Source organism: Leptonychotes weddellii, chromosome 5, assembly GCF_054177405.1.
Source record: "Leptonychotes weddellii isolate Sample4059 chromosome 5, ASM5417740v2, whole genome shotgun sequence".
Lineage (NCBI taxonomy): Eukaryota > Metazoa > Chordata > Mammalia > Carnivora > Phocidae > Leptonychotes > Leptonychotes weddellii.
Window position 1 is genome coordinate 26,822,835 of NC_138373.1, and position 12,257 is coordinate 26,835,091.

Genomic DNA, 12,257 nt, shown 5'->3' on the forward strand with positions numbered 1-12,257 from the left:
GGTTAGCCCGGTGATGGGTATTAAGGAGGGCACGTACTGCATGGAGCACTGGGTGTTATACGAAAACAATGGATCGTGGATCACTACATCAAAAACTAATGATGTATTGTATGGTGACTAACATAATAAAATTAAGAAAAAAAATTTAAAAAATGTCTATTTGTCTGTAAAAAAAAAAAAAAAAGATCCAGGAGAGGAGGGGCAAGAGATGGAGCCAGAACTAAAACAAAAGCACCCTTCCCCGTGACTCCTCAGACCCTCTCACAGGTGGGTGCTCGCCCCCTTTTAGTACGTGAGCCCCCGGGGCCTGGGGTGTCCCCTGGGCCCCCACTGCTCCGGTGACCCGCCACCTCTACCCCGAATTCAAACCCGGTAAGTGCCTCCCTGATGCAGCTCTACAAACGTGAGCTGCCTCAGCTCTGCGCTGGCACAGTTCGAACAGAGCTGCTCTCTCGAACAAGTCTGACTGGTGCTTCATCCCCTGAGCAAGGAGCCTGCTCTGAATCAGCTCGGAACTACAACACACCGTTACATAAGCCACTGCCAGGCCCAGCCGAGAGCCCACTAGGAGGCTCAAGACCAAAACCCATTCCTGGCTGAGGGGTCAATGAACCCCCACCCCTGAACGTCTGTAAGCAAATTAGGAGACTGCGTTGTTAAGGGGGTGGCAGGAACAAAAGAGACCTCAGGCTAGAAGGAGGAAATCCCAAAAGCGGGGGGAAATCACGTTTGGCTCAAAAGGACCAGGAGCACAGACACGATACGGAGACCCAGAGAGTTCACGGCAGTTCATGGCAGCCATGGGTACGGTCAAGGGAAAGCCTCCCTGGGAGTGACCCCAGCCGAAAGTAGGGGGTCGCCCTGAAAGACAGGCTCCTGGAAATGCGCTGGGCCCCCTCAATCACAGCCTTCCTGGATGGAGGGCACGCAGCGAGTCCCCCCGGCCGGGCCAGTCACCTCCCCTCTCTGCAAAATGGGCCAACAGCCACCCTACGGTTACAGGACTGCTGTGAAGAGTGAGTGCGCGTGGCAAGAGCGGACCCAGGACTGGGTGGCATCCCATCACTTCCTCAAGGGCCTCCTGCCAGCGGGAAGAGCCCCTCCAGACCTACAGGGTGTCCCGCAGCATTGAGCAGGGCTCGGAGGTGGGGCTCGAGGACTCCTTACTCAGAAGCCTTTGCACACGGCTGCCCTCTCCCTGGCGTGCCCTCCCCTCCTCATCAAGGCTGCCTCAACCCCACCCCCCACCCCTGCCCCTCAACCCTCCCCTCCTCTGGCCGCCTGGACGGCAGCCCCATCCCTAGAAACAGCCCAGAAACAGCCACGTATGTCAGTGCGCGCAGCACCCCGCACTGGGGTGGAGGCCCCTCGATCCGAAACTCTGATTAGGATTGCCCGCTCCAGGAGGACTCATTGCAGGTGCCCATAGGCAACAAAGAATACAACACGCCCACGTGACCCAACTGCCTGCCTTTCCCTCATGCAACCATTCTTCTTTTGCTTCTGGGTTTTCTCACCGTGGTTACTTCGAAGAGATTCTGAACTTCCCGTGGGCAGAGGCCACAGAACAAGAATGCACATATGCTGAACGCACTGCCATAAGTACTTTATGTTAACCCCTCCCAACAACCCAGGGTGCTGGTACTCTTATAACCTGCACTTTCATGATGGGGAAACTGAGGCACAGAGCTTCAGCGTGGCAGAGCTGGATCTCCTTCACCTTTGACTCCTTGGCACCTAGAACAGTGCCCGGCGTGTGAGAGATGCTCAGTAAATGTTTGTGGACTGAATAAACAAATCAACAGAGAAGTGAGGCATGCCTAAATTCCATCTGGAACATTCTAACTACCAAGACAATGACTGAAGGTCTAGCAGATAACATTCAGCAAGAAGTTTCCCCTTTAAAGAAACTCGCCCAACTCAAGTTGGCCGTTATCAACTAGATTCACTCCTTGTGCTTAAGGGGGCAAGGGAGAAGAGGGGCAAGGGCCCCCCCCCTTCCTCAAACCGAATCATCCAAACCCCGGGCCAAGCAATCAGCCGGCCGTGGGGCCTTGCCACCTCCTCTGAATCATTACTACAGCACCCTTCAAGCTGCAGAATGTTTGGAATTGTGTTGCCAGGCAATGAGCCAGACCTCCTCACTAGTACTGAGACTCCCTTCCAATAATAGCTGGGACCAAAAAGGACCCGCTCAGCAAGGCCTATTGACAACCAAGGATGTTTTTCTTGCCCTCTGCCCTGGCTCGGTATCAAAAGTGAGGAGAAATCAAAGGAAACAATCACATTGATTATCTGGGCTTACCTCTCTCTACTCCCTATCACTCCCCACCCGACCCCCACCCCCACCCCCCAAAAAAGGAAAAAAAGGCAATGATTAGGATTGCATTGATGAATAAAACTCCACGGATAATTAATTCCATCTCGTGAAAAGCAATGACAAAGGAGAAATATTTTCTAATTAGCTTATATTCCTTTTTTTTTTTTTTAAGATTTTATTTATTTACTTGAGAGAGAGCACATGAGAGTGGGGAGGGTCAGAGGGAGAAGCAGACTCCCCGCCGAGCAGGGAGCCCGATGCGGGACTCGATCCCGGGACTCCAGGATCATGACCTGAGCCGAAGGCAGTCGCTCAACCAACTGAGCCACCCAGGCGCCCTTTATATTCCTTTTTCAAAACAGGACCAGACACCTGTACCTCCTCAGAAAGCCACTGGCAACGTACAACCCTAGTTAACTCATGGCAGATACAATGTTCTGTGCATGCTCAGTGCTCTTCAACTAGAAAAGACTGTTGTTCCCGCTGCCGTCACCATCCCCACCTCACAGTTAAAATAGGGCACAAGTGCTGGACATCCAAACTGAGACAGCAACAACCCACAGCTGGGGGAGGAAAACGCGGGCGAGCGAGGCAGAGAAAGAGCCGGAGCGCCCCCTGGTGGTCGTGGGGCTGCTCTTCCTGCACTGCGCAGGAAGAAAGGCTGAGCCACTTGCTTGCAACTTGCAGCTCCCTGATGATCATATAGTCAAAGAATTCAATCCAGGAGTAGAAACTCATTTTTTACAGAGGGAGTGAAGGCAATGTACGGCTGACATGAATACCAATACGCATCGACTGAAGGAATTCTCAGTAAGTTTAGCCCCAAAGGGCTGCACGTGCTGAATGTGAATGTCTCTACAGTTATCATGACGATCCGGCTATCACTTACTTGGGTGCATTCCACAGGTGCTTATTCTTATGCACCTACAGCCCCCCTAAATCACCTTCACCACAGTGACGGAACGAAGCCGCTCCCAAAGACACACCCAAGAACAAATGCTCTCTGGGATTGATCATTTCGTTGGGGTTCATTTCGGGTTCCTTCTTCTCTTTAAGTTTCATTCCCTGAGGCATGCAGGAGGCAAGTGGTTAAAAAAAGAAAAAAGTCTAAAACAAAACATGGTTCCTGGAAAGCAGCCCCACTGCCTCCCTCTCCTATCGTGGACTTTCTCACCCTCGGCACTACTGACATCTGGGGATCATTCTCTGCTGTGGGGCCGTCCTGTGCACAGTGGGATGTTAGCAGCACCACGGCCACTACCCAGTAGATGCCAGCAGCATCCCCACACCAGTGTGACCCCCCAAAATGTCTCCCGATGGTGCCCAATGTCCTCTAGGGGTTGAAAGCACCCCTCATTGAGAACCACCGTCCTATCTGACCCTCATTTCCATTCTTACAGCCTCACAGAAAGAGGGTACACGTTGATCTCCTCTAAACTAGGAAAAATTAAGGAGTAAAAGCCAGGTAAATGGAACTGTCGGGGCCTGTGCAGCAGGGAGGGTGTCAGTGAAACAGGAAATCGGGTCTATCCATTTGCAGCTCAACAAGAAGGCCCAGGGACTGCCTTCGGGATGATTAGCCAGCAATGTAATCTTCGAGGAATGGTAATAATAATAGCACGTACAATATGCCAGGCGCTCTCCGGAATATGTTTTTCCAATTCTTCTTACCAACGTATGATTTACATAAAGTGTCTTCAGTGTTTTTCATGTATTAAATCATTTCATTCTCACAACCCTTTTAGATGAGTACTATTATTCGCCCCATTTTACAGATGAGAATGCTAAGGCACAGACAGGCCACATAACTTGCCCAAGCTCCCAGTGCTCATCTGTGGAGGGATGTGGGTAAGAAGACAGCGAGCCTACCCGACAGGAAGATCAGAACAGAAGAGCCACAGTAAGGATAAACAACACCACACTTACTAGGGGGGCTGCGGACACTACGTGCAATTATCGCAAACTGAGCACCTACGTGGTCCTTACTTTTCCAAGGTCTGGAAAAAGCAAAGGAATTCTCCCCCGGGAAAATCCACGTATGAGCACAAACACACAAATAGAATTTTGCACACGATCGCAAGGGCTTCTGCAGTCTCTGAAACTCGCTGCGGGCTCCCAGTGAAGCACCAGACACAAGATGCTCTAGGCTCCACGCTAGACACCGCAGATACCTCGTCGAGAATCCTGTAAGCAGGGAATACTTCATTTCCTCTCGGGGATTGGGAAACCGAGTTCAGAGAAGGTAAAGCATTTGCCCAAGGTCACAGAGCTCTTGAATAGCGGCACTACGGTCTGCCTGACCCCAGTGTTCTTTCCACCCCAAAAGGCGGCCTTCTCAACTCAATTCATCTGCGACCACCCACGCCAGAATACTATAAAAATAAAGGACGCATAAAGGATTTATACGTCTAATCTTCTAGCAGCTCCGGTGAGAGAAACTTGGCAGTGACCGTGTAGATAAGAGCTGCTGGCCACTCAGAATTAAAACCCAAAGGTGGCATTTGCCTTTCACAGAGCTTAATTCACCTTTCCCAACTCTGTAAGACGGCGTCTCTTCCAAGCAGTCCACAGGCATCCGGGCACTCACACAAATCCCACCCTGCCTCTCTCCAAACCACCATGCCTCCTGCATCGGCCAACACCTGGCCTGGAGTAGGAAAAGTTACGGGCCAAATGTCAGCATCAGTAGGTTTATGCTTACTAGCTTCCCGAGCCAAAGGTCACTCAAAGTCAGCTCAACAGTAACACGTTCACAGAGCAGACCGTCAGCACCGAGAGAAGGAAAAGGCCTGCCTGTGACAGCAGAGCAATGAGCCTGACCAGGCGAGACACGAGAAACCTCCAGACTGCGACGACTTGGCTCTTTCATGGTCGCCAAGGAGAATGTAGGGATCCTGACCCCTTTCCCAGAACAGATGGTCAGAGGTGCCAGGAATCCTGGAGTGCAGCCTCCTCCACTTTACAGTTGGGGAAACTGAGGCACAGAGCGACTGAGGGACCCACTGCCATCAGAGCCGGTATCAGCACCAGGTTTTGCTGATTCCCAAGCTAGTGCTCCTTCTGCTAGCACCGGCGTGCCTCCCTGGTGAGGGGCAGGTGGAAGATCTCTCACTCCCCTGCCCCCATGCAGAACTCAGAGCCCTGGGCAGGGAACACAGTGCAGACCAAGCCAGAGATGCAGCGGTGACCGGGGGACTGGCTTTCGGGTCATTCCTGCAGAACACTTTATATTTTTTTTTTTAAGATTTTATTTATTTGACAGAGAGAGAGAGGGAACACAAACAGGGGGAGTGGGAGAGGGAGAAGCAGGCTTCCCGCCAAGCAGGGAGCCCGATGCGGGGCTCGATCCCAGGACCCTGGGATCATGACCCGAGCCGAAGGCAGACGCTTAACGAACTGAGCCACCCAGGCGCCCCTGCAGAACACTTTTAAGAGTTTTCAGGCTTGGGATGCCTGGGTGGCTCAGTCGGTTAAGCGTCTGCCTTCGGCTCGGGTCATGATCTCAGGGTCCTGGGATCGAGCCCCGCATCGGGCTCCTGCTCGGCGGGGAGCCTACTTCTCCCTCTGCCTGCTGCTCCCCCTGCTTGTGCTCACACGTGCTCACTCTCTCTCTCACAAATAAATCCTTTAAAAAAAAATAAAAGTTTTCAGGCTTATTAGAACTCGAATCAACATCGGTTCGTTCCTTCACCTCCTCAACTGAGGTTTCTTGAGCCACAACGCCATGGCAGGCAGGATTTTAGGCACTGGGATGCAGGCAATGAATGAGCAGGCAAAGCACCCATCTTCGAGGAGCTCACATCCCAGTGGGGACACGGAAAACGGACAGTATATTCAGGTCAGGAACGTTTTGAAAACCTGGAGGAACAGAGCGGGTGGCGCAGGCAAGCTCTTTCGGATGTGTGGTCAGGGGAGGGAAGCCTCTTCAAGGAGGGACATCTCCGCAGACCTGAATACTTCCCTCTGAGGGCAGATCATTCCAGAAGCCGGGGGCTTCCAGAAACAGCAAGGAGGGAGAGAGGAAGGAAACCGCAGCTCCACCACATCCTGGCCCGCGGACCTTCCGCAGCCTCCCTCGGCCTATTTCCTCCAACTGGACGACAAGGCCAACACACCCACGTTGTAGGGATGCTGTGACAATTGAGCGACAACACGAATACACACTTGGGTCACAAGAGGCAACACAATGGAGGAAATAAGCGTATTATTAATCTCTTCCAGGCACTCCTTGAAGGAAACTGGAAGAGACAGGTCTGAACTCGTGAGTGGATCTGCTACCTGATGATGGGCTGGCCAAGAACCAGGATGGAAATGTCAGGGACAAGGCTCCACAATCCTAGGGGTTTGGGCTCTAATTGGGGTTTAGGGCTTGAACCCTTGGGGCTACTCAATGGGCTCCGAACTGACCGCCCCCAGAAGGTCTCCAGAAGTAAGCGTCTTCACTTTACACGTGAGGAAAAGGGGCCCAGAGAGTCTGGGGGCAGAAAAAAGAAAGAGAAAGGGAAACCTAGCCAGCAAGCCCTGGAGCCAGGGCCAGACCCCAGGATGGTGGCACCAGGTCGCCTCCCACAGAACGGTCTTCCCCCTGCTCTCCTGCAGCACTCAGCACACCCCTGCATTATGGGTGTGAGGGCACCGCCGGGGGACTGCTGACAATTGAAGGAGTGGGGACACCCACGTCAACTCAGGAGTCCCCAGCCTGTGAGGCACAGGGGAGGCCTTCAGGAACCACCGAGCAAGCAAGGGCCGCCGGGGACTTACAGGAAGGACTGGAGGGCACGCTCCTGAGGACACTTGAGGTAGCAGACAAGCTGCACGACCTGCCATATGCAAGAGCAAGTGGCAACGGTCCCAGCACTCCAACTTAAGACCCTCCCCCGGCTTCCCACTGCTCGTGGGACTCAATCCAACGGAGGGCCCTCTCCAGCATCCTCCGGCTCGGCTCTCCCCCCTGCCCAGCCACCCTTCCACCGGCACTGCCCACCGCCCACACTACACAGTCCCTTCACCCCTCACCCTCAGCTCTGCCGCCGCCTGAGACCGACCTCTCTTAATAACACCCCGACACAGCCCCCTCCATGCCCCACCTTCCTAGCCCTTGCAATGTGCAAGTGAACGAAGTTCATGTGTCCGTTCATGTCGCCGCCGTCTGTCCTCCCCTCGGGCCTGGGAACTCCTCGGGGCAGGCTCTTGGCTTCTTTGCTGCCTGACATACCGGCCAAGGTTAGCACAGGGCTGGGGGTCCTGTCAGCCTGTCCTCTTGGCCCGTCCCCAAGCCACGCAGCCAGCACCGGGAGCTGCAAATAGTGCTCTGTGCCCCATCCCCATCTGGTCTCCACATCAGGCAGAGCAGCCAACGGGAGGGCGGGAGACCCCAAAACAAAGGATACAAGCAGCACACGCAGAGGGGAGGGGTTACAAATGTTAAACAAAGGCCTGGAGAGGGGGTGTCCCTCCAGGGAGCGCACAGCCACCCAGCCTCTGAGTGCCATTTTTCCAGCTCTTAAAGTAGCAAATGCATTACAATGTTAGCAACTGGACACCTGGGTGGCTCAGTGGTTAAGCGTCTGCCTTCGGCTCAGGTCATGATCTCAGGGTCCTGGGATCGAGCCCTGCATCGGCCTCCCTGCTCAGAGGGGAGTCTGCTCCTCCCTCTGCCCCTCCCTCATCTCGTGCACGCGCGCTCTCAAATAAATAAAATCTTTTAAAAATTTTAAAAAATAAAATGTTGGCGACTATGGTCAGTGAAAGGTAAGGAAAGAAGCAGCTGTCACCCTACTGGCAACACGGTCACTCCAAAGATGAGACGGCTACTGAGAATAAGCCCATGAATACGGGACTCACCTCTGGCCCGCTCACCCTGCACCCCACAGAATTTACCACAAAGGAACACAGAGCAGAAAAAAAATAATGTACTCCAAGCCTGGCGCTGATTCTCCTTTTTCCTTACACTGAGTGAAGAGACTCAGCAAAAACAAACAAACGTGGCTGGTGCACCCCCTTGCCCCAAAATCATCTAGTAAACTGGACTATTACATAGTCATTCAGCAGGATGACCGGGGAGATGAAGAGGGGGAAAATGCTAGCAAATAATGCTGAGAAAGCAGAATGCAAATATTAGCAGGTTGGTAATAGGCACTATTTACGGACGCTCAGCTCTGACGCAGATACTCTTCTCAGCAAATGATGGGTGCTCGGGGCATCCCGGTGTTTGGGTACGGAAACAGGCCCTGAGAGGCTGGAGAACCCCGGGGAAGCCTGGGGAACCGGGCGGCCGGCTTCAGGGCATGCCCTCCAGGCCGGGACAGCACAGGCGGGCTGCAGTCCCCCCGGCCCCAGACGGCCCTGCACACCCCGAACACAGACACACACTCACCCGCCCAAATGGCAAGTGCCCGGAGCTCCAAACTGTCTTTACTACTCGCTAAGTGACTAATTCTTCCCAACAGGCTTTGTGTGTTCTTAAGTACCAGAGGGCCTCGTAGAAAGAGCAGGAATGTGAGCCTGGCCACGCCGTCCTCTTGTGGGCACTTCATGACAACAAGAATATACACCCAAAAAGCCCAGGACAATACCCTGTGCCACTTCAGAGGCACCCAGGAGGGGAAGGCTGCTTGGCAGAGGACTTGTCGGTCATGGCCAAGCACTGAGGATGAGCACCAAGGTGGCCCCCTGTACCCATGATGAAATGGAGCCAGGGAAGGCACCTGGCAGGGTGCGAGGGAAGGTTCCCTGCGTCACAGAGAAGAGTTGGGGCTCCTCTGCCAGGCTCCACGGGGTTTTTGAGAGTCAAGCATCTCCCAGGTCAAAGCCCATGTGCTTCACGTGCTGGGATGGAATTCTCAATCTGGAGTTGGACAGCTCTTTGGACACCGTTCTTGGGACACCCCAAGACTGAATGAATTCCCCCCTCCCCAGCCAAAATTCACATGTGAAGCTCTAAACTTCAATGGGACTGTATTTGGAGGTAGGACCTTTAAGGAGATAATTAAGGTTAAATGAGGTCCTAAGGGTGGGGCCCTAATTTGGAAGGGCTGGGGTCCTCACAAGCAGAGGAAGAGACACCAGGAATGCAGAGGCAGACAGAAAAGGCCATCTGCAAGCCAAGGACAGCCGTCTCGCCAGGAACCAACACTGAGGTCACCTGGACCTCCAGCCTCCGGAACTACGAGAGACTGTTGCTCCGGCCGCCCGGCCTGTGGTGCCTTGTCACAGCCACCCCAGCTGGCACCCTGGACCCCCAGACAGGCTCGCTCTTCTTATTTCTCTGAGATGTCACAGGGGCAGAGACAGGATGAGGGGGACACATCAAAACACCTTCCACCCAAAGTTTCTAAGAATCCAGGTCTCTCATAGGGAACACACACAGGTGACACAGTGCTGTGTCCAGAAGGCTCGCTGAAATCGCCACCACCCCCTGCCCCAGGAAGCACACCACCACCCCCCACAAAGTCCATCGATACGAAGTATCAAGGGTCAAGATGTGGGTGTGGTGACACATCTCGAGATTCAAGTCATAAACTCTGGGTAGGTCCCTACTTGCCAAAGATACCAAATAATAAAAGTGGACTGACATTTCTGGAAGATCGTATGAGTAAAGACAAGACGAACAGCCGACATCTTGGCCAGCAGCACGACAACGGACGACCGTAGTGCGGATGCCCAAGCAGGGCCAGCTGCTTCTGCGGGCAGAGCCACGGAGCCGCCGACAAAGCGGACCGCGCTCAGCAGGGAGGGAGAGGCCTCACCCCCAGGAGCAGGAAGCCCGCCTGGAAGCGCACCACTGCATACCCACTGGCGTGCACGAGGTGTCTGCACCCGGACAAGTGGCGAGGCCTGGTGCTCAAGCCCGCAGTCTCCGGGGGCTGTTCTTTACAAGACACACAAAGTAAGGCAAACCCAGTGTTGTCTGTAGCAGACACACCTCAGAGCCAGAATAAAGTCTCAGCCCTCTACACGAGGTGGAACCCACTGAGAGAGAGAGCACTGCAGAGGAGAAAGACGAGGCGTGAAGGAGCAGGGACTCAGACAAGGGGCTTCTGTCCCTTCTCAGTCCCTCTGGTTTCTTCCAGGAAAAAGATCTGAGTTTAGCACAAGCATATCCCCAACCCCCTCGTGCTGCTGCTTAGTCGCCTCTCCTTACAACAATGGGAGGGGGTCTCAGACAGAAGCTGGGCCAGGCAGAGACATCCAGGTGGACTCAATACTGGTTCCTCTCCAGCGTCTTTATTTTCAGTTACCTGCCATTTCCGTCAACTAACAGAGGCTCCCCACTCACTGTACTCAGGTGAAGTTCCCTTTTTCAGTAAAGGCATTCAGGTTTTCTTAGGTGTACCCTTTAAAAATATACACACACATTACAGGGTAAGTACTAGTACAGCGGTAAATAACGGAACTTTGGAAGCCAGTGACTTCAGTGTTCTCCTAGCCCGGGTGCCCCATGCGTATAGACGCACAGATATCCGCTCGGCTGAACTCCAGCCTGAGGAGCGCCGTGATGAACTGCACACTTCCACTACACGGAGACAGACTTGTCGTTCCCACTGCGCCCACCCTACAGAGTCCGCTCACTTCCTTCTTCATTCCCAACTCAAAGAATGCCAGTTGGCTCCCAAACTCCGCTCTTGGGGGGGCTCGGCTCCCTAGCAGCCAAGGGAGGCCATGGGACTGATGCTGGCCACGCCGATGGGATACCGTGTGCGCCTTCTAGGACGGGGCCTCATGACTGGGGGAGGGGGTCACCTGTTCTGTACCACAGACCCACTCTGCAGGCCGGTGAAGCCCATGGGCCTCTTCTCAGAAAAAGAGTTTAAAATACATAAAACACACAAGACTACAAAGGAAACGGATTATGTTGAAAAAGAACCCTCAAAATGTAAAAAAATAAAAGTGACATCGGAATATGTACAATTCCTTATTATTGCATTGAAAACTATTTTCCAGCACAAACAACATTCTGAGATGTTGTTCATTTCAGGCGCCTGTGACTTCCATCAGGGACAAAGTCACCCATTTTGCTAACACTGCTATGGTTTCTACAGTTTGTTGCTACTTTCATAATTGAAAGAAATGTAAATTTCAGGAAGAGGCTAGAGAAAAAAGTAGTAATTTCTTTCCCTATGCACGTTCAGACCCTGAATCCTACCTATGGAAATGGAGGAAGTCTCTCCTTTGCTCCCTCCTCCTTCTTGCTACCTGGGATAAGAATGGGATGGCTGGAGCTAAAACAGCCATTTTGGACCACGAGGCAAGATGGAAGGAGTCTCAGTCTCTGATAAACATGGAGCCACATACCAGCCCCAGCCTGTCTACCTCTGGAAAGAGAGCTACAGTTGGTTTATTCTTTATCATATAAAGCCACATGAACCTAATCTTGTTATATCTCTAATACTTTTTCTCATAATAAGGTTAGAAACCATTTGAACCTGATCTTTATGAACCTTCATTATTCTTTGAGAGATACACTCTTCCTTCCTCACAAAAATGATCCCTCCAGAGCTACAAAGGAAATCCAACTAGCACAGTTCCTCTGTAGCTGACGACCTTCCAGGAGGCAAACCCCCAAACCTGGAACAACAGAAGTTTCCCTCTAGCTCAGTGCTGCTCCATCTCTGAAGCATGTCCTTTACAGTGTGCACACACCCAAGCATTATGCATTAACTGCAGCTCAGGAAGCTTAGAAGCGCACACCACACTTCAATTCCATTACCAGGTACACACACACCTGACTTTACCCTGCATTCTGTGAAGTCCGCAGTCACAAAGGACCAAGTCCAAAGACACTCCACTGATGTGCAGGCCCGAGGGTCACCAGTATGGGCGGAGGACATTCAGAAAGTACTTACTAACTGTCATCGACTCTGGCATGGAGGCAGAAGGTAACAGGCTGCTCAGAGGGCTTCCCTGGCAAGGAGGACTGGCTTCCACACTGGGAGAA

The 12,257-nt window shown here is 52.9% G+C and overlaps 1 protein-coding gene across 1 annotated transcript in view; it reads right to left on the reverse strand.

Moving 5' to 3' along the window:
* The window catches only part of SNX29 (sorting nexin 29), a 507,745-nt gene that overhangs the window by 415,113 nt on the left and 80,375 nt on the right, over positions 1–12,257 (reverse strand). Inside the window, exon 12 of the mRNA XM_081818879.1 lies at positions 12,166–12,248. Coding sequence (XP_081675005.1) covers positions 12,166–12,248 — 83 coding nt within the window. The remainder of the gene's footprint in view (positions 1–12,165; positions 12,249–12,257) is intronic.